Genomic DNA, 26,862 nt, shown 5'->3' on the forward strand with positions numbered 1-26,862 from the left:
ATAGAATTAACCAGGTTGGAAAAGACCTTCAAGATCATTGAGTCCAACCTATCACCCAACACCATCTAATCAACTAAACCATGGCACCAAATGCCCCATCCAGTCTCTTCCTAAACACCTGCAGTGATGGTGACTCCACCACCTCCCTGGGCAGCCCATAGAAATCAGGATTTTCAGTAGTGTCCATAAGCCAAACTTCCTCTGGAAAAAACCCCAAACCAGCAAGCAAACAAAAAACCCCAAACAGGCCACGTGGAGCAGCACTGGGAACCCAGCAGGTAAGGAATGTGCTGCTCTGTACCATCCAAAGAGGATGCCTTAGTCCCTGGAAAGTCAGGACTTCAGGTGTCTAAAGGAGGGAAGTTTCCTCCAGGCCATTCATATTCAAGCCCTTTTCATTACATGTTCCAAGATGGACCAAATGCTGTATTTTTTCAAATGCTGTTGCAGCAAGAGCACCAAAGAATCCAATTTTGTAATGATATTATGTTAAGCTTTTTTCTTCACAGAATATACCAAGTGAAATGAATTAGGGATTTATGGAGGTCATCCCAGCAGGGGCAACTTGAAAATTAGACCACGTTCCTCAAGGCCTTGTCCATGCCTCTAGGGAAGAAAACTTCACAGCCTCTTGGGCAACCTGTCCCAGTGCACTACTCTGCCAGTGAGGACCTGTTCCCATATATCTAAGTGTAATTTCCCTTTCTGCAGCTTGTGACTGTTGCCTCTTGGCCTTCCAGGGCCAACTTTCTGAGAAGGGGATGCTTTGCTCTAGAAACCCTTTACTGTAGGGGTGAGCTGCTGACTCCATTAGGACCGTCAGGGATGCTTCTGCAGAGCTGTTCCCCCCACTTTGTGCTGATCAATGGTGTTACCCTGTCACAAGTGCAGGAATCTGGATTTACTTTCACTGAACTTCATGAGGTCCCTGTTGACCTGTTCCTTTAGCCTGGCCAGGTCCCTCTGAATGGAGGCTCTGCTCACCTGACCATCAACTCCTGTTCCGCCAAGCCTGTGTCATCTGCAAATGTGGTGAGAGGGCAATTCCTCTTCTTCAGAGTTCATCATCCAGCCTTGTGCTGCTGCTTTGCTGTGCTGCAGCACTCTCAGCATTGACTGGATCCTCACCATTTCCCATTAGCACAGGAATGCTGCTCTGTTCATCCAACCTTAGAACCAACAGCCCTGGTGTAGAGAAAAGCTTCTAAAAAGGTTCCTGGGCCAAACCCTTCTCTAGCGTCAATTCCTTGCATGTCTAACCAGATTCTACTAGACAAAGGTCCAGGATACTAGTTCAAAAGCCAGGGTGCCAGTAATGCTTTTAGAATCCAGCATGCTGTTTATTACCACCAGTTCTCTGTTGGCATGAATGTCTCCTGGAGGAGCAGAAGGCACTGGGTCCCTCTGCCTCGCTGCTGAGGCAGAGCAAGCAAACCAAAGCACGCTGCGTGTTTGCAGGCTTAGATAGATGTGTTCTGCGCAAAGAATTCCTCTTATTGGAATGCTTTTATTACCACTTGAGCCTTCCTAATCTCCAGATACCTCCTGGCCTTAGAAAAATATGCATTTTTACAAGAAAATGCTTTCTGTAATCCTTAAAATAAATGTCTTGCACAACAGCACAATCAAGAAAGTACTCACAAGGGAATGAAGTCAGGGAAGCACCACCCCTTGAAACCCCACCCAGCTGCTGTCCTTGACCATCAGCCCAGGCCTTCACTGCAGCCTCCCTTAACCTGACCTAAGGAGCTGAAGCCATTCACTTGAGTGCAGTTTTTAAGGCAGGAACACTCTCTACAGGGGACTTCTCTTGGAAGAAGGAATCAAACAAGAGCACCTTTGCCATGACATCTATGCTGGATCATTCAGCTTGCAAAAGGGCTGTTAAACACATCTAGCTCATGCTCCTAAAGAGACTCATAGAATCATTTTAGTTGGAAAACACCTCTAAGATCATCAGGTTCAAACACCTTCCCAATACCACTATGGCCATTAAGCCATGTCCCCAGGTGCCATTTTTTTAACACCTTCAGGGATGGTGACTCCATCACCTTCCTGTACAGCCTGTTCCAATCCCTGACCACCCTTGCAGGAAAGAAATTTTTCCTGATATCCAACTTAAACCTCCCCTGGTGATGCTTGAGGCCATTTCCTCTTGTTCTGTCACTTGTTACCAGGGAGAAGACACCAACCCTCTATATCTAAGGCTGACAGAGAAGGCAGCAGTTTGTGCCTCTCATTCAACTCTGCACATGGTTTGAATGTGTAGATGAGCTGCTGCCTCTGTTTTTCCAGTAGCTGTAATCCCATTAAAAAGCTGTTAAAAAAACTCCCAAGCCCTATTATATGTAAGATGGGCTACAAAGGAGCCCTCCCTGCAGACACAAGTGTTTAACAAAGTGCAGCAAGCAGCAGGATGGGTCCTGGCCCCCTTATTGCTTGTCTGGTGCAGCTTTGGAACAGACCTTGTTTGTTGTTCTTATTTGTTTTGTAAGCCTCTGTGAGATCTTTGAAGTGGTGGGGCTGCTTCAGCCATCAGGCACTGGGCTGCACCTGGTGTGAGGCAGTCTGAGCAGCTCCAGGGTCAAACAAACAGTGATGCCAGCTGAGGACAGCGTGAGGCACAGACAAGAGCAGCCAGGACAGGCTGCTCCATCCAAAGCAAACTGCATGTTGTCTGAAAAAGAGAGCAATCGGGAGCTGCACTGGCTGCTCAGTCCAGCCTGATGTCTCTAAACCAACACTCTACTCTTTGATACACACACAGAGGACCTCACTAGAGGAAGGACGTTGAGGTCCTGGAGCGTGTTGAGAGAAGGACAATGAAGCTGGCCAGAGGTCTGAACAACAGGTCTGGTGAGGAGCAGCTGAGGGTCCTGGGGTTCTTTAGTCTAGAGAAGAGGAAGATGAGGGGAGACCTCATTGCTCTCTACAACTACCTGAAAGGAGACTGGATCCAGGTGGGGGTTGGGCTCTTGTACCTAGTTAGAAGACATAAGAGCAGAGGAAATGGCCTCAAGTTGTTCCAGGGGAGGTTTAGGTTGGAGATTAGAGGAAACTTCTTCACTGAACAAGTTCTCCAAGCCTGGCACAGGCTGCCCAGGACAGTGGTTGAATCCCCATCCCTGGAAGCATTTTGAAGAGGCAGAGATGTGGTGCTGAGGGCCATGGTTTAGCACCAGCTTTGGTAGAGTTAGACAATGTTTGCATTGGATGATCTTAAAGGGCTTTTCTAACTGAAACAAATGTGTGATTCTATAGACATAAATATGAAATGATCCTCTATAGGATGTCTGAGGATGAGCAACCCTCCAACTCCCTGCTCCTTTTTCTGGACTCATTATGCTCCTTATTATTGCAGTCATGGGCTTGCTGTGCCCCAGGCTTTAAAAAGCACTCAAACAGCACACTTCTGAGGCTCCTTTTCCCTTCCAATCAAATCAGTGCCACTTGCTGGGTAATCAAGCAACAGGCACATGGAGCTATTTAAGAGCATAACACCATTTCCAAAATATACCACCTGCATCACAATTAAGTTACTTAATTTTACCTCTAAAATTGATCCTTAATGAAGAACTTCCTGCTGCTTCTGAATTTTTCTTCTTCTTTTTTTCTTTAAGATTAAAGTTCCTTTTATTCTTTTCTGGTCATATAATTGAGTTGAGGATCAATTCATTTAACTATAAATCTCCCCCTATTGTTATATTCATTGAACTCTCTCTTCCTCATGACAGTAATTCACACAAAGATATGTTACTTTGATAATTTAGGGGAGTCTTTATCCAGTGTTGTTGTTACTTGGTTTAGTTGATTAGATAGTGTTGGATGATAGGTTGGACTCCACGATCTCAAAGGTCTTTTCCAACCTGGTTAATTATTCTATTCTATTCTATTCTATTCTATTCTATTCTATTCTATTCTATTCTATTCTATTCTATTCTATTCTATTCTATTCTATTCTATTCTATTCTATCCTACTCTACTCCTATCCTATCCTATCCTATTCTATTCTACTCCTATCCTATTCTATTCTACTCCTATCCTATCCTATCCTATCCTATCCTATTCTACCCTATCCTATCCTATCCTATCCTATCCTATCCTATCCTATCCTATCCTATCCTATCCTATCCTATTCTATTCTATCCTACTCTATTCTACTCTATTCTATTCTGTACTTAGTCAAAAAGAAAACCAAACAAAAAATCAACCTCATGAATTTTGCCTGAGCACCCATGGCAGGATTCAGCCTTTGCAAAGTCAGCTTTCCTGTACAATAAATAATCACAGAATCACCAAGGTTGGAAGAGAGAGAATCACCAAGCCCAACCTGTCACCAGGGACCTACTGACTAAACCATGGCACCAAGTACCACATCCAATCCCTTCTTGAACACCTCCAGGGATGGTGACTCCACCACCTCCCTGGGCAGCACATTCCAATGGCTAACAACTCTCTCTGGGAAAAACTTTCTCCTCACCTCCAGTCTAAACTTCCCCTGGTGCAGCTTGAGACTGTGTCCTCTTGTTCTGGTGCTGGTTGCCTGAGAGAAGAGACCAACCCCCTCCTGGCTACAACCTCCCTTTAGGTAGTTGTAGAGAGCATTAAGGTCTCCCCTGAGCCTCCTCTTCTCCAGGCTCTCTGCATTCCTCCAGCTTACACTACCACTCTTTGGGAGAGATGGATGCTACAGCAAATCTGTAGCACAGTGATCATGGTTCACACAGCTCAAGGAGAGGCTGAGGAAAACAGTGGAGAAGAAAGTGAGGTCCAAGTATTTGCAGGCCAAATTGAGCTTCTTTGATAACCGCCAGGTTACTCTAGGAGGGGGTTTACAGGAAACAATAACAAACCCAAAGCAAACAAGTTTCTGCCCTCTTTCAGTATCATGTATAATCACCCAAAACTAAAGGGTTTCACCCCTCTCTTTGTAAACCAGAAACTGACCAGACATTTGCAAGGGGTTTGGCCATTCGTTTTAGTTACACTGCCTACATGCCAGTGTTTAGAAACAAAATCTAGTATGTGACGTGATTCCTTTCCTCTCTCTTTCTCTGCTGCTGGGGCACAGGAATATCTAAGATGGTAAACAAAGAGGACAAAGAAGACAAAGATTTCCAAAGCAAATATCCTAAAGTGAAGACACTTCACAGAACACAGAATAAACCAGGTTGGAAAAGACCTCTGAGATCACTGAGTCCAACCTATCGCCCAACACCATCTAATCAACTAAACCATGGCACCAAGTGCCTCATCCAGTCTCTTTTTAAACACTTGCAGTGATGGTGACTCCACCACCTCCCTGGGCAGCACATCCCATTCCTTCCTACCTCCAGCCTGGTCCTGTCCACATCCTTCGGCAGCTTCACACGAACTCGGTTGGTTACAATCAGGGTTTCATAAGGATAAATCTGTGCAAAAGACAAGAGCAGGTCAGCTGCAGCCCAACCTGGCTGTGCTGTGTGCAAGTGACTGTGCTGAACTGAGTAACATAAAGGGTACATACTTGCATCCACGTATGCATGCCTGCATACATTTTCACTGGGGCAAACATGAACAAAATCAAATAGGGAAAAAACCAAAAAGGAACACAGGTAACCTTGCTAGGAAGAGCTGAATCTGAGTGTTCTTCCAGTGGAGGAAAAGCCCTTCTTACCTTGTATTCTGCAAGAGAAGGAGAACAGGTGCACAGTTTAGAACAGACAGGCTTCTTTAGGAGTCACCACAATGAGCATTTAGGTACATCCCAGGTTTGCTATGCTACATTCCTCTCCTCTCAGTAGTTGTTGGATAACTGCATGAGCAGTAAGCATTTGAGCACCCCCCCATATATGCCCAGCCTACAACACTGTCTGCCATCATAGCAACAGTCCTTGAAATCAAAGGGTTGCTACAGAAAATCCATCTGCCAGTGCCACTGGGTTACACAGTGAGCGTGCCTGGCACAGCTGGGTGTTTCTTTCTGCAGGATGAAAACATGAGGTGGAGAGGCAAGGACACTGCAATGTACCTTTCATCCCCCAGCTTGCCTCCTGGTCCGTTTCATACTGGCTCATGTTATCAGGCTGAAAGAGAAAGAAAGAAGCAATGTGGCAGCAAAATACACCCCAGAACCACTGTGCACATTGTTGAGAGAGGAGAGAAAAAACAGCTGGTACCACAGGATCGAAATCCCTGTGAGAGAGAAAAAGTCTCATTTGAACACAAGCTAACTGCTCCAAGCAGGCATCCCAAGTGCTCTCTGCACCCACTGGTCTATGAGGCCAGAGATGGAGCTCTGCCTGTAGGAGAGGATGGGGTGACAAGGGAGTGCCTGGGTCCTCAGAGACACTGCAGGCGCAGTTTGCTGCCCACACTGTGAGCTCTCATAGGTGAATGGAAGCTGGAGCTTGGATGTCACTCTGAGAAGCAATTGCAGCCATATCATCCTACCTCACTCCGAAGTCCTCTGGACATTTTTGAGCTCTGATTCCTCACAGCTTCCAATGAGGCAGAAAAGTATCAAAAAGCCACCAGCCATCCCCATCTGAATACCTGGCAGGTCAGCTGAAATGATCACATGCCTTTCCATGTGATGGAGATGTCTTACTGCCACTGTCACAGATCACCTGTGCTGTGCAGAAGCTTGCATCGTTCTGCTTTCTGCTTCACACTTCTGATGTCACTAGGACCAGGCAGAACCCTGTGTATGTGCCACACCAATCTACCAATCTGGTTTTCCCCTTTTCTGGCAAATGCTATGCTGAAAAACATTACAGGAGATCACAAAAGCACTGGTAAATGGCATTTCCTTCCCTGAGACTCATTTTTGCCTTTCAGGGTACCAAGGGTGTGCACAGCTATGCTCACAATAACCTGCCAGGATCCTTTTGGTTTCTTCTTGCTGTGTTTGTGTGTTTGTTTGTCATGCAGCACTGGGATGGGTGATTAAAAATAACAAACCACAAAAGCTGGTATGAAGCTGCGATCCAGGCAGTGGGGGCAGCCATTCTGAGAAGAATGTTGGCCCCAAGGATTTGACCACGAGCAACCTTTTCAACTTCCCTAGCGTTGGGTTGTGAGGTTGGAGCCTTTACCTTGGGGCCGATGCTGCCATCTGCTGGTTTCACGGCACATTGCAGGGCTTTAGCCACACTTGCATGGCACATCGCATGGCCTCAGCCTACAAGCGTGGTCAACTCCACTGCTGGTGGACTTTGCTATGGCCTCATCTGTGTGAAGCCTTCTGATGGCTTCAGTGCCTCACCAGCGCAATGACTGGGCACAGGCTCTCACTGTTTTCGAGTTACTGATATCAGTCTTTCTTGGGAGACTTTGGGGGGGCTGGTGGATGAGAAGCTCAACATGAGCCACCAGTGTGCACTTGCAGCCCAGAAAGCCAATCACATCCTGGGCTGCATCAAGAGAAGTGTGGCCAGCAGGGCAAGGGAGGTGATTCTCCCCCTTTACTCCGCTCTGGTGAGTGCTCTGAAGTACTGTGTCCAGTTCTGGAGCCCCTGTTACAGGAAGGATCTGGATGTGCAGAGTGTATCCAGAGAAGGGTCACGAGGATGAGCAGAGGGCTGGAGCTTCTCTCCTATGAGGACAGACTGAGAGAGGTGTGGCTGTTCAGTCTGGAGAAGGGAAGGCTCCAAGGATACCATATTGTGGCCTTCCAGTATCTGAAGTGGGCTACAAGAAAGCTGGGGAGGGACTTTTCAAGGTGTCAGGGAGTGACAGGACTGGGGGGAATGGGACAAAACTAGAAATGGGTGGATTCAGATTGGATGTTAGGAAGAAGTTCTTCCCCATGAGGGTGGTGATACACTGGCACAGGTTGCTCAGGGAGGTGGTAGAAGCCTCCTCCCTGGAGGTTTTTAAGGCCAGGCTGAATGTAGCTGTGAGCAACCTGCTGTAGTGTGAGGTGTCCCTGCCCATGGCAGGGGAGTTGGAACTAGGTGATTCTTGAGATCCATTCCAACCCTAACAATTCTATGATTCTAAGTTGTTGACTTGCAGGTGTGGTCAGGCTTATCTAGACCCTTTAAAAACCCTAAATCTCATTTGAGTAACTTTCAGTGCCACTGGTGCCTTCAGAGAGGCATTCAAGCAGTCAGGCACAATTAGGCTTGTTATATTGACTCAAAGGGAGGGACACTTCGTTGGCTACTGGAAAATTCATAGAAACACAGAATGGTTTGGGTTGGAAGGGATCTTAAAGATCATCTAGTTCCAACATCCCTGCTGTGGGACACCTGCTGTTGGATACCTCCCACCAGCCCAGGTTGCTCAAGGCCTCAACCAAGATGACCTTGAACACCTCCAGGGAAGGGACATCCACAACCTCCCTGGGCAATCTGTTCCAGAGTCTCACCATGCTCATTGTCAAGAATTTCTTCCCTCTTCCAGCTCAAAACCTTACCCTTTGTCCTACCACTACAACCCCTTGTAAAAAGTCCCTCTCTGAATCATTTAGAGCTTTCCTGACATTTGCTTTCTTGTAGCTCCTTCCAATGACCTGCACTTTGCCTTTTTTCACTGGGGAAGATTAATCCTGCTCATGTACTTGCACAGCTTTTCACATCCTCCCTTGGAAAAAGGAGGGGATTTGAATGAGGTCCTGCCCACATAATTCAGACACAAATCAATCCTCAGAACATCCATGCATGTGGATCTATGTATTGCCAGTTTAGCACTGTTAATCGTAACAGCTTTGTACCTAAAACCAAAAGATGTGAACTGAGAAGCCATAAAGCAGGATGCCAGGAGGCCACAGTGTCAAAGACTTACAAAAATCTGATCATCATTTTGTTAGGCATTTTGCTTTCTAGGTTGCTGCCTGCTGTTCTCTCTGCGTTGCTCCCTCCCTGCCTTGGATGACTGTCTGTGTATCTGCACATAGATGGATGTGCAAATGTTCATGCACACTGGAAAAAACCAGACCAGATGGTTCCAGAAATGCTGTGGGCTGCTCAGAGATTACTACTTGCCTAATTATGGGCCTATCCCTCTTCATCATTAATTTAAGCTATGCTGTGGTCTGTGTGCAGCCTGTACCTTTTGGACCTTTCTTTGTTTTGGGAGAAGGATCCAGATCCCTAACGCTCATCACACACACAATTAGAAGGAGAAGCCTCAGACTGTCTTACTCTTGCAGACAGACAAAGTGTAACCCACACAGGGTATGAAGCTGTCAGGGCTGTCAGCCAAAACACCTTTGGAGTGTTACTACTGCAGAGATTTCCAGCTAGTCACTAAGCTGCCTATGGGCGACACACTTCTGTCTGGAGAATGCATTTAGATGGACACCTACCTGATGTAAGCCATTCCTTCCATAGCCAGGTAGAGAAGCAGATTTGGAATAGGGAAACCCTGTAAAAGACAGAAGAGACAGCTGGATTATTGGGTTTTGTAAATCTTTCAGTCTTAAAAAAGAAAGGTTGGTGTCCCACCACTTAACAAAGCCACAAGGGTTTTTGTTTGTTTGTTTGTTGAGGGATTTTTTGGTTGGTTAGTTTGGGTTGGGTTTTTTTGCCTTCTTTCAAACAATTCCTCGTGCTTCAAAAAGCATAAATGAAGATATGGATAAAGTAAAGCAATGAGAGTATGAACACTCAAGAGAAATAAAGTTTTAACATGGACAAAATCACAGAATCACACAGAATCACAGAATCACCAAGGTTAGAAGAGGCCTCAAAGGTCATCAAGTCCAACCTGTCACCACAGACCTCATGACAACTAAACCATGGCACCAAGTGCCACATCCAATCCCCTCTTGAACACCTCCAGGGACAGTGACTCCACCACCTCCCTGAGCAGCACACTCCAATGGCAAATTACTCTCTCAGTGAAGAAGTTTCTCCTCACCTCCAGCCTAAACTTCCCCATCAAAGTGGTGTTACCATGAACAAACTGGACGGGACATGGTGATCCAACTGTATATGGTCATTGTGAAACCACTGAAGAGTTTTAATTTCAACATTGAGAGTCTGAAGAAGAAAGTTTGGAAGTTGCTTTTAGCAAGTGAAAGGACACACAAAAAAAGTGCTTCAGGTTAATTTTTGTGCTGGGTAGAAGTGAGAAGCCAAATCAGTTTAAATTTACCAGAAGATGAACAAACATGTGCCTAAAACCCACTCCTGATTCCAGTACAGGAAACTGTGATAAACTGATACAAAGAGTTACAGAAGTCAGTTAGCTCAAAGAACTGAATGTACAATGCTTCCCTCTGTCAAAAATATCAGAGGGGAATGCAGGAAGGGGATCCAGACCCCACTGGATTAATAATTCTTCCCCAAGGAGATTATTAGGAATAAACATACAGAAAGAAAAAAAAACCCAACCCAAAAGATGGCTCAGCAAAGAGCTCACAATGTGCTGAGATCAAGTGAGAGCTGCCAGGAGTCAAGCTAAGTTAAGCACTGAAAATGATATTAAAACAAACAGCAAAAAGGCTCCCCAGCTATCCAAATAAAAAGAGAACAAGGGAAGAAGAAATGGGATCACTGGGAGTTACTCTGTGTCAGTACACAGCAGAGGTGAAAGGTGACCTAAGGAGGGCTCCAAATCCATTTTCAGGAATGAAAGGTAGAGTGCTGGGCAAGGAGGGAAAGCTAATGGAATTAGGGTATGTCAGTGGACCACAGCCATGACAGAATTCAAAGCACCTGATGGACTTCAACAAGGAGCAATAAGCTCACACTGAATTCCAAGTGCAGTGCCTCTCACCATAGGAGAACAGCTATAGAATCGTAGAATCACAGAATCAATAAGGCTGGAAAACACCTCTGAGATCATCACAGAATCACCAAGGTTGGAAGAGACCTCAAAGATCATCAAGTCCAACCTGTCACCACAGACCTCATGACTAAACCATGGCACCAAGTGCCACGTCCAATCCCCTCTTGAACACCTCCAGGGATGGGGACTCCACCACTTCCCTGGGCAGCACATTCCAGTGGCTAACAACTCTGTGAAGAACTTTCTCCTCACCTCCAGCCTAAACTTCCCCTGGCACATCTTGAGACTGTGTCCTCTTGTTCTGGTGCTGGTTGCCTGGGAGAAGAGACCAACCCCCTCCTGGCTACAACCACTCTTCATGTAGTTGTAGACATCAATAAGGTCTCCCCTGAGCCTCCTCTTCTCCAGGCTAAGCAACCCCAGCTCCCTCAGCCTCTCCTCATAGGGCTGTGCTCGAGGCCTCTCCCCAGCCTCATTGCCCTTCTCTGGACACGTTCAAGTGTCTCAATGTCCTTCTTAAACTGAGGGGCCCAACACCTCATGACTAACTAAACTATAGCTACAGATTTTTATTTCAGAGGGGAAAAAATAATGAGGAGCTACCTGTCTGCTTCCAACAGAAAACCTAAGGAAAGACTGAACAAAGCTATCAAAATAAACAGAAAAATCTCAATTACATTCACATAGAGTTTAATTGCTTTGACATAAGTTAAAGATACAGTGCCAGAGGTGCTTGGTGGCTTTCTTTGTTAAGAGAAATGACTTCTGCACAACATAAATCTTACTGGATCTCATCCAGTGTGGTATCAGTGAGCATTTGTTATTTGGCTGCAGGTGGAAGCCCATGCAAACCTGGAGAGGATGGGGTTCAGCAGAGCAATCAGAGTGCAATAAGGAAACTGCAAGGTGAGAAATGCAGAGTGATAACTGAGCAGAGCCGGGAGAGAACAGTGTCAGTGTGAGCTGGTGTTGAATTGCAGGTGCCTCATGTTTTCACTAATCATCTGGACACCAAAAATAGTCATGGGCTAATAAACTTCGCTGTCTGCACAGTTATAAAGCACCGGCAATGCAGAGGAGCATTGGGATATCATAAAGAACTGGAATAACCTTGAGTATTAGAGCAACAGAAATGGGATAATATTTAATAGTTCATGGGGAAAGCCATGCACCTGGGGGCTAATAAACACCCCAAACTTCTGCTGCTGAAACTGAGAGCTCATAATTTGGGATAATGATAGGAAAAGAGACAGGCTTAGATATAGAGCTCGACCACGAGATGACCTTGAGCTGCTAATGCAAGAGTAAGAAAGGCAACAAGTTGGAAATGTCTGTCCTGAGGCACATGAGATATGGCAATAATAGTAGCAACAGCAGTGTCAGGCAGTGCCAGGAGATTCCTGGAAGAATCCTTTGTCCTGTTCTTGTTCACCAGTGTTCAAGTGGGTTAAATCAACTCCATCAGAGCAGTGGCCTACAGGACAACTGGGACAATGAAAGCTCCCAGCTGGAAAGAAGGCTTGATAAACTTGATTTATTTAAGCTAATAAAATTAAGATAGTTTACAAAGGCAAGAGATTTTTTGGAAGCATAATCAACCACCCTCTGAGGAGTGCTATAAACAATGAGCAGAATTTTTCTTTCCAGCCCCACAGGGAGTTTCCATGTCTGATACAGGGTCACAGTGATGAATACTGCATTAGGTGAATCACTTAGCTATTCCAATTTGGAAACTGGAAACTTATCACTGCCTGTTATCTGCATGGCAGAGACACCAGAGGGCAAAGAGTATGACAGCTGTGAGGCAGAATGAACATCTGCACCAAAACTCTCATCTCTGCCCTGCCTGGAAAATGCAGCTGCTGTTGAACACCAGTATGGACTTCAATTTTCTGTCCTCTTGTCTACAGAGAAGATGGACGAGACAGCTCTGTTCTGTTGCCAAATAACACTACTGAGTTAGGAGGGAAAAGCTCACTAAGGTAAAGAGCAGCCTGAAAAGAGCCACAGCTCGCAGGAGCTGCCTGCCAGGCTGCCGGGAGCCAGCCGCAGCCGCGGGCACAAGCGACATCGTGTGGCTGGCTGGAAAAAATCCCAGAGGAGAATCCAGCTGGAACAGCCCAAAACAAGCTGTCGAGATCCACTGACTCCAGCGGGAGCTGCATTTCACTTAGCTTCTGTTTCCTATGAACTTAGCTACAAAGTTAAATGTAATTTATTTTGCTGCTGCTTTTCTTTTTTATTTTATTTTTAAAATTTTAATAGAAAGGAAAAATGCTTCAGTAAAAGCCAAGCAGCACATTCTGCTCATCATCTCCTCCAGCTGTAGCTGCACTGCTGCAGTCCATCTTCTGGAGTAACTGGCCAAGAGGAAATCATCTCTCTCTCAAATCAGACACCATCTGAACATCAGCTACTCCCTGCAGGGCTACAGCTCTATTACACGAGGGATCTGGAGGTGCTGGAAGGTGTCCAGAGAAGGGCCACAAGGATGATCAGAGGGCTGGAGCACCACTCTTATGAGGACAGACTGAAAGAGTTGGGGCTGTTCAGTCTGGAGAAGAGAAGGCTCCAAGGTGACCTAATTGTGGCTTTCCAGTATCTGAAGGGGGCTACAAGAAGGCTGGGGAGGGACTGCTCAGGATCTCAGGGAGTGATAGGAGTAGGGGGAATGGAATGAAGCTGGAGGTGGGGAGATTCAGACTGGAGGGGAGGAGGAAGTTCTTCCCCATGAGAGTGGTGAAGCCCTGGAATGAGTTGTCCAGGGAGATGGTTGAGGCCCCATCCCTGGAGATGTTTAAGCCCAGGCTGGATGAGGCTCTGGCCAGCCTGATGTAGTGTGAGGTGTCCCTGCCCATGGCAGGGGGGTTGGAACTAGATGATCCTTGTGGTCCCTTCCAACCCTGACTGATACTATGATACTATGATACTATGCTTCCAGTAGGACCTTCCCTCTAACCTGGATGTTCTCTGGTTGCCTCTCAGAATGTCAGGGACACCTGAAGAGCAAGGGCTGTACAGCTCACTAGATCTCTGCTCTCCTAAATAGCTGACATTTAAAATCATGAATTATGGCAAATGATTAACTATTAAAAAATCTACATATGCAGAAACAGGACATATTTGCACAGGTGGATGTAAGGACTCCACTCTAAATAGAAGCTTCATAATGATGTAGAAAAACCCTTTTGTGGTTTGATTAGAGGCTGGACAGGTGAACTCAGGGCTCTGTGCTCACTGTGTTTGGACACACCACCAGAGATTTGCAGTCTGATGCCTGCTAACTCCCTCCACCTTGCATGGAACCACCTGGCACCAAACCTACACTCCAAAAGTTGATTTTCTCTGATACTCCCTCAAGAGATGGGGCTGAATGTTAGGATTCTCAGCCCTAAGTGCAAGAAGCAGAGGAACTGCTCTTCTGTGGCCAAGGGGGCATGTGACAGACTGCAGGTACTCACAACTAAACAGGGAAACACTGAGTAGAGAAGGAACTACTTAGGATGTCCATGGGTATCAAAACAGTTATATGGCTGAAAAAAATCACAAAATAATGGGGGAAAAAAGTGTAACATCAGGAAAACTTCCTCAGTGTCATTTCTGTGTAGCTGCTAATTGGGTAACAGGGCAAATCTTCATGAGAGACAGATAAACATTCAGAAAAGGCAAAGGAAAATGAGCTACACAATCTGTGTGGCACTGGCAGGGAGGTGACATTGATCTCATGCATTTCTGGGTTTAATAGCTCCACATTCTCAAGGTAACAGAAACCCACACAAGAAAGGCTGGCATAGAAGACTGACAGGTATAACAATATTCTCAAGAGAGAAGCTGGCACCATAGGTTGATCCTGGATCATACAATGCTTGGTCTGCTACACACTTCTTCCTACTCAGAAGTTGCATGCAAGGATTCTTCTTTCAGTATGTCTGTAGAAAAGCACCAGATCAACTCCAGACGGCTTCCAAACACACCCAATGCGTGCATTACAATGCAAGATTCAGGTGCTCATTTCTGGGCAGTGATTTATAGATGTTAGGTGTGTGAGGAGGTCAGATTTGGTCTCCCCTGCACAGGGAAATCCTACAAAACACCTTGTACACACGTGTGCAATTTCTGGTGGGGATTAAGGAATCAAATCCCTTCAAGCTACCCCAGCGAGACTGATGATCCAAAATAACTTCTCTTTATCTTGTTACAGCCTTGTGACAGACTTTGTAGCATCTGTTTTTCTTCTTCCTTGCATAGCTAAGCCATAATTTCCTTAATATAAGTTGATGGAGCCAGCTATCACATTACCAAACTGCCCACAAGGCTGACATCCCAGCCCTGCTGCCAGACGTGCCTCGCATTGGATGCATTCCTTTGGAAAACTGCTTCCCCAGCTTGCTTACCCCAGATGACCCACTGCTGCTGTATGGTGCAAAGTAGAGGAGGCAGGGACAGGAATGACCCTTTGTTCAGATGCATTTAACCTATTTCTTTCTTTGTCATTTATGTAGCCTAAAATTCAGACTCGACTCTGGTGATCACTTCCTTCATCTCCTGACTCATCAAAATGTGGAGTAAGGAAGTGTGTAGCACATGCTTTTGGTACTGGCAGCTAGCAGCTGGGCTTCAGACCAGTATTTAGTAACAACATTACCCCATTGTTCCACCTGGAAGGTTTCTGTGGAGTTGTAACTGTGAGCAGTAGCAAAACAAAACAAAACAAAACAGCTTATTCTAAGTCAAATCCATGGAGGAAAGTGTTTATGATCATGATAGAGAAGAGATGGTTCTACAGTATTTAAACCACAGAATTTGAATCAAGGAGTAGTGCTAGGACAAGCCATCCTACTGGAAGCAGCATAAAATCACAGAATCACACAGAATCACAGAATGTTAGGAGTTGGAAGGGACATTGAAAGCTCATCCAGTCCAACCCCCCCTGTCAAAGCAGGATCACCTAGACCAGATCACACAGGAACACATCCAGGTGGGTTTTGAATATCTCCAGAGAGGGAGACTCCACAACTCTCCTGGGCAGCCTGTTCCAGTGTTCTGTCACCCTCACAGGGAAAAACATTTTCCTCCTGTTTCCATGGAACTTCCTATGCCACCACTTCCACCCATTGCCCCTTGTCCTGTCATTGGGCATTGCTGAGAAGAGCCTTCTGAGAAGGCACTTCTGTGTATTAATGAGGGGCAAGTTTTGGTGGTAAGGAACCTCTGCTCTCCAGAAACAGTTTCTGTATACAAGCACAGCTTCTTCTGCCCCTGAAATGAAACTGTAAATGGCTTCACCAGTCCAACCTGAAGGTACTGAATGCTCATGAGCCACAGCAAAGCAGGTGTAATTAGGATAGGGAAACAAAGCAGCAGGGCAGGTAGGGAGCTGCTCTGTGGCTGAGGCTGCAGCAGGGCCACCTTGCTGTGAGAACAGGGCAGGGACTGTGGGATGCAGCACTCACGGGAGTAGCCGGCGGTGGTGCCCTCCTGCGCCCGTGGGAAGCTCTCTCGCTCAGATCCAGGAGTGAGAGACAGGGATCGTGTGTCCAGGTCCGGGGAGTTAGTCCTGGTGTCCACATCCCCTTTCAGAATAAGCCAGCTGGTCTTTATCTGGAGAGAGTAAAAGCCTGATACAAGATTCAGGATATAAGATCCAAATGCACATCACCTGTCTGGAAGTCTTGTGAACTGACTGCACTTGACTGCAATGCACCTTAGACACCACAACTACCCACACCTGCTGACTTCCAGTTGCTCTGTTAGTGAAGCAGCACACTGTGCCCCCCCTTTAGGTGATTGTAGAGTCATGGAATTGTTTTGGTTGGAAAAGACCTTTAAGACAACCAAGCCCAGCCATTATCTAACTCCACCAAGTCCGGTGCTAAACCATGATGTGCCGTGTCACTCTTATTAATCTGATGGTAATGCTTTTCTTGTACACTAAGATGCTCCTAATGCAGGAGTCTGCAGGCTCAGCTGCATCACCTGTGTATGGACTGAGACTGCAGGAAAATTCATGAGCTCACTGCTCTTCATCTCAAAATCCCCACTTCTTCTTCACTGTAGAATGCAGATTCTGAACCCTCTGGGTGAGAGATTAATCATAAAACTGTTTTGGTTGGAAAACACTTTTAAGATTACCAAACCCAACCATTATCTAATTCTACACTGATCTTCTTGGGAAGACCCAAAAGTAGTAATGATTCTTTCCCTTGAATGCAAGGACACCTCTGTGTCTGACCACATTTTAAGCAGCAGTTGCTTCAAGGTAGATCAATAAACAACTTCTTTTTATTCCCTCTGATCATTACCTTCCTGCTGTCTTGATCCAAGCTGCCATCCTCCCCTTCTGATCTTCTTGCTGCTGGAAGATGAAGTTCATCATAAAAATTAGAATAAATGACATCTCTCTCTCTTCCCCCCCCCCCCCCCCCCTTCTTTTTCCCTCTGTTTTGGATGTGGTTATTTTCCAAATACATTCAAGAGGGGAAAAAAACCAACTGGAAAGAACCAAACCAGAGCTGAGTAGGAAATCTGATGTATATGGTCGCTGCAAGCAGTGCAGTCATTTTCTGTGTTACTTTGGCCATAAAAGTGCATCTGGTCACACAGATGTTTTGTGGTCTACACACTTGGGCCTCCTACACTCCCCAAAAGGATGGGCAATGATGATAGTAAAGAAGGTAGGAACAAATTTGCTATTATCTCTTCATGAAACCTGTAAAAGAGGCTGTGTCAGAGTTTAAAACTCCCAATTCTTTGACCAACAACTTCTCTGACCACTTCCCTCTTACAAAAAAGTCTCTTAACAAAAAACTATTAATGCTGTTTTCCTCTTGGCTTATTTTGCTGTAACCTTCCAACTTGCTGACAAGGAAATTCAACACTGAAACCCTAAAAGCTACTCCTACCATTCACACCAACCACACAGTGTGGTGTTCCTTATCTTTTTATGTCCCAGAGGAATTGTTTCAGCCACCTCAGAATCTTACAGAAAGATTTCCTGCCAATTTTCACACCAGTTCAGAAAATTGCCTCAAATTGGAGTCTTAGTTGCCTTTGCATCACTCTGTGTTGTTCTGGGGAGAGATTTGATGGTACAAAGCTGGAGTAATGCAGTGATCTAACATAATCTTGAACCCATGAGAACCCAGAGCAAGAGGGCTGCAAAAAGGCAACACAAGAACCTTGTGCAGCACAGTCTGGCCAGAAAATGTATTTATCAATCATAAACCCAGTGTGGTAATACATAAGTTAAGGCTCAGATGAGATTCTCAGAGACAGAAGTGGGGGAGGAGATCAAGTTGAGCTGTTGGAAATGCCCTCTCCATTTCCCCAGGCAGCACATTGGCAGAGGATCTGCCCTGAATCTAAACGAGGGCAAAAGGCCACCACCAGCAGAGTTTCAGTGTTGTTCTGTTGTGTTTTCTGGTGCCCTCACAAGGCTCACATCCAGATCATAGCTGGTTTTGGTTGAGGAGGTGATACTTGAAAAATGACAAACTGCAGTAAGGAAAGAAAACCTACAGTCTAGAGGTGTCCATCTGTACTTGTGAGGGCTGGGAGGTGTGTGTTTCTCAATTCAATGTGGCAAAACAAAGCTGGGTCATAAAAAAATGGCATTATGAAAATTCTCAGGGTCTTCAGAGTTAGCTGAGAGCATCCTGATGAGGGAATTTCCCCAAGAATCATTTTGGTTGGAGAGGACCTTTAAGATTATCAAGCCCAACTGACAACTCCACACCACCCGTGCCTACTAAACCATGCCCTGAAGTGCATCATCTACAGGTTTCTTGAACACCTCCAGGGACAGTGAGTGCACCACCTCCCTGGGCAGCCTGTAAGAGGGCCAATGGCATCCTGGCCTGCATCAGGAACAGCATGGCCAGCAGAAGCAGGGAGGTCATTCTGCCCCTGTATACTGCACTGGTTAGGCCACACCTTGAGTACTGTGTCCAGTTCTGGGCTCCTCAGTTTAGGAAGGAGGTTGATTTGCTGGAGCATGTCCAGAGAAGGGCAACAAAGTTGGTGAGGGGCTTGGAACACAAGCCCTATGAGGAGAGGCTGAGGGAGCTGGGGTTGCTTAGCCTGGAGAGGAGGAGGCTCAGGGGAGACCTTCTTGCTGTCTACAACTACCTTAAGGGAGGTTGTAGACAGGCAGAGGTTGGTCTCTTCTCCCAGGCAACCAGCACCAGAACAAGAGGACACAGTCTCAGGCTGTGCCAGGGGAGGTTTAAGCTGGAGGTTAGGAGGAAGTTTTACACACAGAGAGTGATTGCCCATTGGAATGGGCTGCCTGAGGAGGTGGTGGAGTCACCATCACTAGAGGTGTTCAGGAGGAGACTTGATAGGGTGCTTGGTTGCATGGTTTAGTTGATTAGGTGGTGTTGGATGATAGGTTGGACACAATGATCTTGAAGGTCTCTTCCAACCTGGTCTATTCTATTCTATTCTATTCTATTCTATTCTATTCTATTCTATTCTATTCTATTCTATTCTATTCTATTCTATTCTATTCTATTCTATTCTATGACCAGATGGCAAGCTGCTTCCCTAAGAAATAAAGAAATATTCATATCTGACAAATGAAGAATAAATTCCATATCCCTGCAAGAAGGACTGAAACCTGGCTCAGTGCTATTTTGGGAGCATGCCCTAAATCACCAGTCAGCAAGTTGTTCCAGCTTGTAAGCATGGATCTTGCTCTCACTCCATCAGAAATCCATACAGACAATCTGAGGCATTTTTGGGAACTGCTTTTGTTTCAAGACAAAGATGTTTCCAAAGGCAAAAAACCCACCCCAACAAACCACCAAGTTTAATCCAAAGCATTATTCATAGATTTCAAACGTTCCGTGGGATGCCGAGCATCAGACTTCAAAGAGATGGAGAGAAGTGCAACCAGAATCAATGGGGGCCATAAAGGCCTGCCCCTCCCAAGCTCCTGGGAGGGCTTTACACAACACATCCTCGGCAGAGAAATCCAAGTGGCCTGAATTTCATCAGTGCTGAGCATTAGCTTCACCACAACAAGGGATGCTCAGTCCTGCTGTGAAGCCCAGCGTGAACTGCATGTCTCAAACAGATCAGTGCCAATATTGCCAAAGAGCAAACCCCTTCCTTTTTTCCTTCGTGTTTTGAATGATGTTCAAATGCTTCTGAACAATGAACATACACAAAAGAACAATCATGTAGGCTTCCCCACCCCTCACTTTCCAACCCCTTGCTCTCAGCTTCTTGCATGTTCCACTTTTCCACCATTTTTTTCCCTCCCCCATCCTGAGGTTGGGTGTTTGTAATAGCAACACAGAAGCTGTAGCTACAGCAAATCTGCTGGGCACTGCTGTAACTGAAACCTTTCAAAGCCAAATGTTTTAGAAGAGCTTCTTGCACTTTTTGTTTGAAAGAACATTTTTGTGCTTGTTTGTTCAAACGTGGTCTCTTCAATGAAGGAATGTTCCCTGGCTCCTTTTCAGCATCTATTAGCTCAGTGTCCCCTTAGCTTGAGGAGCTGAATCATCAGTGGCTCATGTGCTCATACTTTAGCCAGGAGGTCTTCCAGAACAAAAGGTAAATCTTATTTAGCTCATTGCTGGGGGTTTTATTTGGTTGGTTTGGGGCTTTTTGTGAGTTACAGTAAACTCTGATTTTGCTCTTCTGCAGGAAAACAAGGAGCACTTATTTTCAACACAACCCTGGAGAACATCTATCATCTATAAAAGAGAGTTTAAAACAGCTATCCTTGGTAGCCTATAGCCAGGGCTGATTTCTTAATTTCATTACTAGCTGCTCACTCCAGTGATTATGAGGCACTCCTTACAGCAGTGCAAAACTGACACAATCCAGACTTCAACTCAGTGTTTGATGGCTGAGGAAGTAAAAATATAAAAGCTGCTGCTTGGAATCCTGTCTGGGAACCAAAAATACCTGTAAAGTGAAATGACACAGCCAGGATACAGGACACCAGAGACAGGGCATCAGCTTGATGTAAATCAGGGAAGCTTACTTACTGAGTCCTTCCTCGGATGGAATGTTAGACAAAATGCTACTTCATTTTCATCTTACAGTTTTCCTTGTCTGTCTGAGGTCATAGGGCCAGAATGAAAGCACAGAAGGCAGCAAACTAATTGGGAAGTCAGTGTGTGTTTGTTTGCAAAGCCACGCAGGGAAAAGAGCAAGAGAGCAAAGCAGACTGTACCATGCTGTTTGTAGATAGGAGGTTTCCTATAGATGTTATCTTTTACGCCAGTGTCTGAGGAAGAGGAAAGAGAGAGGAAAGAAGAAAAGAGTAAGCAAACAGTTCAGACCAGCTGCCCTTGTCTCCTCTCAACAACACCAAAAATGCAAACACTGCAGCAAACACTCCACACTCAGTCAGTGCTTTGTCATTCACGACTTAGTACATGAGAATGAAGCTTTATCCACCACCTTCATGTATTTCAAATGTTAGCTGTCCCTGCCCACCATCTTGATCCCCTCCAAGTCCCTTGAAATGCTTTAAGACACCCTGAATGTTATCCACTTGCTGAAATGTAGGTGGTTACATCTGCACCACCACTGCATAACCCCACAGGCTACACCTTGTCCCTGCTTCAGATAAAACTCCTGGACAACAACCTGCTCTGACAGTCACACTTGGGAAGGGACTGTCTCCATTAACTGTGAAGGAAAAGTAGATGTTCAGATACAGATGTTTAAAACCAAAATGCTCAATATTCTTATTGCTAAGCTTACAGTTTGTCTGTGTTTTGTATTGTGGAGCTACCTTGGCCTTCCAGCAATTATTTGAAAGTGCCCACAGCCAAGATCTGGATGAGGGGATTGAGTCCATCATCAGTAAATTTGCAGGTGACACCAAGCTGGGGGCAGGAGTTGATCTGTTAGAGGGTGGGAGAGCTCTGCAGAGGGACCTTACCAGGCTGGACAGATGGGCAGAGTCTAAGGGGATGAAATTTAACACATCTAAGTGCCACATTCTACACACCAGCCACAGCAACCCCATGCAGTGCTACAGGCTGGGGTCAGAGTGGCTGGAGAGTGGCCAGGCAGAAAGGGACCTGGGGGTACTGATTGACAGCAGCTGAACATGAGGCAGCAGTGTGCCCAGGTGGCCAAGAAGGGCAATGGCATCCTGGCCTGCATCAGGAACAGTGTGGCCAGCAGGAGTAGGGAGGTCATTCTGCCCTGTGCTCAGCACTGGTTAGGCCACACCTTGAGTCCTGTATCCAGTTCTGGGCTCCTCAGTTTAGGAAAGATGTTGAGTTGCTGGAAGGTGTCCAGAGAAGGCAACAAAACTGGGGAGGGGTCTGGAGCACAGCCCTGTGAGGAGAGGCTGAGAGAGCTGGGGTTGCTTAGCCTGGAGGGGAGGCTCAGGGGAGACCTTATTGCTCTCTATAACTACCTGAAGGGAGGTTGTAGCCAGGTGGGAGTTGGTCTTTTCTCCCAGGCATCCAGCACCAGAACAAGAGGACACAGTCTCAAGCTGCACCAGGGGAGGTTTAGGCTGGATGTTAGGAAGAAATTCTTCCCAGAGATTGGCCATTGGAACGTGCTGCCCAGGGAGGTGGTGGAGTCACCATCACTGAAGGCGTTTAGGAGGAGACTTGATGAGGCACTTGGTGCCATGGTTTAGTAGATTAGATGGTGTTGGATGATAGATTGACTTGATGATCTCGAAGGTCTTTTCCAGCCTGGTTAATTCTATTCTACTCTATTCTGTCATAGAAAGGTAAGGGTTGGAAGGGCCCTCTGAAGATCATCCAGCCCCATCCATCATGTTGTACAGGCATGGGATTTACTTGGTACTACAGCTCTGGGCAGATAAAGTTACACATTACAACATGTGAGCCCAGAAGCTGAACTTAAACAAACAAACTGTCCCACTGAGCATTTAGATGTGCTCAGGCAGTCAAAAAGGCTAACCAGTGTGGACCTGAATTTCATGTGCTTGTTGACTGAATGTGAACCTGAAAACTTCATAGTAGATGTGCAAAGAAACAGCCATGGTGAGCTTCTCAAAGCTTTAAAGTCTTCCAGCTATATTCAAAGCCTATGTTAATTCAGAAATTGGACCCACAAGGAAAAATACAATCCCTAAAACCTCCTCATCCTTCCCTGCTGCTCAACAGAGCTGTGCAGCCATGGCACGACAAATAATTTGATCTTTGCAGGCTTAATAACTGTTATCACTGGGTGCCTCCTCTAACACAGGTTTCTATATATATAGGCACTTAAGCACACAGCTCCCTAACTCCTTTATTTCTGAGAGAAAGTTAAGAGATCTTCATTTCTCAGACATTTTCTTCTCTTGCAGTTCAAAATCCAGAAATCAATGCAAAAAAACCCCCACAAACAAAAAAACCAAACAACCCACAAAAACCATTCAGAAGAGAATAAACAGGTGCCAAGAAGCAAAAGCTAAGCAGTGAATGCCTACCTGGAATATGGAAATGCCTAGGAGCCTGCTGATAGACAGAAGGTGAAGATTTGCTGTCTGAGTACATGGATAAGCTCGGAGTGCTCCGGCCACTTTCACTGCCTCCAAGGGGAAGAGCAAAGAAAGCAGATAAAAGGGGGGGAAAAAAAAAGATGGAAAGCAAAGTAGAGTATTTCAAGCATAAAAGAAGCTTGTTCAGAATGACTTGTTAATCCAACAGTTTGAAATGCATGGGGGGGGGGGGTGTAAAAGCCATTCATTTCCAGCAGAGTGTATTGGCTCTGACTCCCAAAGTCTCATCAGTAATGAGTAACTGGTAAGACAGTATCAGATGGCACTGCCCCACTCAGAAACTGAAGCTTCTTTTTCTTTATCAACACTTCAATGCAGAGAACAAAAAAAATGGGATAAGAACATCCACAATCTTGTAAGGTCTCTCACGCAGCTTCAACTGCACTGGTTAGGCCACACCTTGAGTCCTGTGTCCAGTTCTGGGCCCCTCAGTTTAAGAAGGACATTGAGACACTTGAACCTGTCCAGAGAAGGGCAACAAGGCTGGGGAGAGGCCTTGAGCACAGCCCTGTGAGGAGAGGCTGAAGGAGCTGGGGTTGTTTAGCCTGGAGAAGAGGAGGCTCAGGGGAGACCTCATTGCTCTCTACAACTACCTGAAGGGAGGTTGTAGCCAGGAAGGAGTTGGTCTCTTCTCCCAGGCAGCCAGCACCAGAACAAGAGGACACAGTCTCAAGCTGCACCAGGGGAAGTTTAGGCTGGAGGTGAGGAGGAAGTTCTTCATGGAGAGAGTCGTTTGCCATTGGAATGTGCTGCCCAGGGAGGTGGTGGAGTCACCATCCCTGGAAGTATTCAAGAGGGGATTGGACGTGGCACTTGGTGCCATGGTTTAGTCATGGGGTCTGTGGTGACAGGTTGGACTTGATGATCTTTGAGGTCTCTTCCAACCTTGGTGACTCTGCGATCTATCAACCAAAGGGGTTTAAAAGTGTAATGCTATGGCTCATGGCCTGCTCCTGAAACCAGAAATGAAATCATTCTGCAGTGTTTAAATTATCTCAGAGCAGGACTAGACCAAAACCCCAGCTGTTCCAGCTAAGCCAAACATTCCTGAACTCAGCAGTGACAAAACCAGATGTCAGAATTTGGTTCTTAATTGCAAACTTTTCCCACAAGTAACATGCCACAGCATTTCTGACATATGCAGACGAGGTTGGATTATCAAGTCATGGGTCTATAATGCCATAGCCACATCCCCAAATTTCAAGGAGATACACAGGGGTTGATCCGTATTTCCGTACTGAGTCCACGTTTCCACTTGTTTTGTCAAGTGCTCATTGAATGCCTTTCATTCCCTCTCAGCTGGTCTCCCCATGGCATATTCTATGGCATTATAGTGCTGCTTGGCAAACAAAAAAGTAAAGCTCTACTTTTTTGGGACTTGTAAAATCCGCTTCATTTACAGCACCGGAAGCAACTGGAAGCCAGACATGACATTTACTCCAACATAAAAGGGCTGTTAACTTGCTGTTACTGGTTTAGTGTGGATGGAGCACAAACTTAATGGCCAGTGATGATGGAATTGTAGCCAGTTCCTCCAGGGTAAAGAAAGTGAAGCAGCTCAGAGCGCTCTATCTGTAACTTGAGTTCTGCCTTTGGGGAGGGCAGGTTTTATAGCCATAAATCTACTGAATTGTTATAACTGTTCAGGCCATGGCTATGGCCATGAAGTGGGTCTCTGCTTCTGCTGACAAGCAGTGGATGCATGGTCATTGGTCTGTCACCAAAGCCAGCCTTGACATGCACTGCCAAAGTCAGCTGGGTAAGTGCACGGAGCTAAGAGGGAGCAGAAGCAGGCCAGCTGAGGTCAAAAGAGCATACTGGGTACTGCATGATGAGATACCAACTAATCCACCTGAAATGTTGTGCCTGCCATTCTCACAGTTGGTGAAAAATTAAAACTCCCAAACTAGTCAGCTGTTCCCACTCTGTACTCATTAGCAGTGACTTTTGTGATCTGAGCAGCTGAGAAGTGCAGATCCCAGTGCTCCTGCTGACAGCTTATGGTGCTTCCAAAAAGCAAGGGAAGAATTAGTGAGCTACTTAAACTCACCACCAGCCCGCAGTCGGCTTGTCCTCAGACAAGCTTCAGTCTCAAGCTGCGCCAGGGGAGGTTTAGGCTGGATGTTAGGAAGAAGTTCTTCCCAGAAAGGGAGATTGGCCATTGGAATGTGCTGCCCAGGGAGGTGGTGGAGTCACCATCACTGGAGGTGTAGGAAGAGACTGGATGGGGTGCTTGGTGCCATGGTTTAATTGATTAGATGGTGTTGGGTGATAGGTTGGACTTGATCTCAAAGTTCTTTTCCAACCTGGTTAATTCTAATCTAGTCTACTCTATTCAATTCTATTCTACTGGACTCTTTTGATGTGACAAGGAAAGGTAAGTTTTCAAGTGATTTTTGCAGTGTATTCATTTCTAATTCCTTTTCAAATGATACATTAATCATACAGTATGAATATAATAAAAATATATATTCATATATATGACCTGCATGGAAAAAAATCACTTTCCTGAGCAGTGACCCCCCCATGGTGCTGGCATTGTGCACACACAGGGAGTTGTCCTTCAGGGACAGGGCAGAGCGCCAGCCAGCAGTCAGGAGGAAGCATTCATCAAGAGGAATAAACTTGGAAGGGAACAGGATGCAAGTGCAAGCACCAGGGGACAGCAAATAGGCAAACTGCTGGCTGTCAGGATCGTCTGTGTGGAGCCGTTTGCAAAGCCATCACCTCTAACTTGCACAAAAGGGAAGCACTAAGGACGAAATGAGGGAAAAGGTTCTTGATGCAGCCTGCTGACACAAGCTGATACACATTTAAACTGTCATTCTGCCACTGGTTTGGACCCAAGAGCTGTTGCACTTCACATGCTTTATAGACATAATACAAAAGAGTGTTTAATGGTAAAGCAAACTAAAGAGCCATATAGAAAGTTCACGAGTGGGAAGTACAGACAGTCATTTAAGCTAGCCTAGAATTAAAATCTCCACAATGAGGCTTTGCCAAGAATTTGTCTCTTTCAAGCTTTGTCTGGCATACATGGAAGAAGAACTTCAAATAAGGTCCCAGAGAAAATAAAGCTACCAGGCAGAGCATGTTTTCAAACTTCTGATTTTGTCTTCCACCACAGGCTGTGATCTGCTCTCCTGGCCAGTGCAGAGCTAACAAACCAGAATCATGAACTCTCCTCTGGATTTTGTTTAACTTGGGAAGAAGCTGGAAAGGTTTACTTTGAACTTGAGTGTCAACCACAAAAACTTCCTTGTGTCCCTTGGCTGCTGACAGGGTAGGCTGCTCTTTTAACCCTGTGTATGTGGCGTCAACTGACCAGAACTCAGCCCATGCTCCCTTTTCAAGGGAATTGTTAGGAGAAGTATAATGCTGTTTATATCTCCTTCCTAGTCAGCTTTCATCTTATCTGGGAGGATGGGAAACTTGATAGCAAGTTACAGCAAGAGCTGTCTAAGTTCAGGACTGAACAACAAACAGATACCACTGACCTAGGGAGGGAGATGTCAGAGCCTCTTCCCGACACTCAATCCTTCCATATCTCTGCACACTGCATCAAGCCAGACAAAGTTGTTTTGAGGTTGGAGGACTAATTCCTCTCAAGCTTTCCAAGCCAAATAAATGTACTTTGGAGGCTA

General features: G+C 45.8%; 1 protein-coding gene across 10 annotated transcripts in view; it reads right to left on the bottom strand.

Moving 5' to 3' along the window:
• Window positions 1-26,862, bottom strand: part of ABLIM2 (actin binding LIM protein family member 2) — a 145,314-nt gene that overhangs the window by 10,981 nt on the left and 107,471 nt on the right. For 6 of the 10 annotated variants that reach the window (XM_054172298.1, XM_054172293.1, XM_054172295.1 and 3 more), the window contains 8 exons: window positions 23,147-23,248; window positions 20,909-20,962; window positions 17,022-17,074; window positions 16,173-16,320; window positions 9,293-9,351; window positions 6,011-6,065; window positions 5,600-5,664; window positions 5,331-5,411 (listed from right to left, as the gene is read on the bottom strand). In XM_054172298.1, coding sequence (XP_054028273.1) covers window positions 5,331-5,411; window positions 5,600-5,664; window positions 6,011-6,065; window positions 9,293-9,351; window positions 16,173-16,320; window positions 17,022-17,074; window positions 20,909-20,962; window positions 23,147-23,248 — 617 coding nt within the window. The remainder of the gene's footprint in view (window positions 1-5,330; window positions 5,412-5,599; window positions 5,665-6,010; window positions 6,066-9,292; window positions 9,352-16,172; window positions 16,321-17,021; window positions 17,075-20,908; window positions 20,963-23,146; window positions 23,249-26,862) is intronic. The other 4 variants (XM_054172299.1, XM_054172301.1, XM_054172294.1 and 1 more) reach the window with 3 other exon arrangements.

This window comes from Dryobates pubescens, chromosome 23, assembly GCF_014839835.1.
Source record: "Dryobates pubescens isolate bDryPub1 chromosome 23, bDryPub1.pri, whole genome shotgun sequence".
Taxonomy (NCBI): domain Eukaryota; kingdom Metazoa; phylum Chordata; class Aves; order Piciformes; family Picidae; genus Dryobates; species Dryobates pubescens.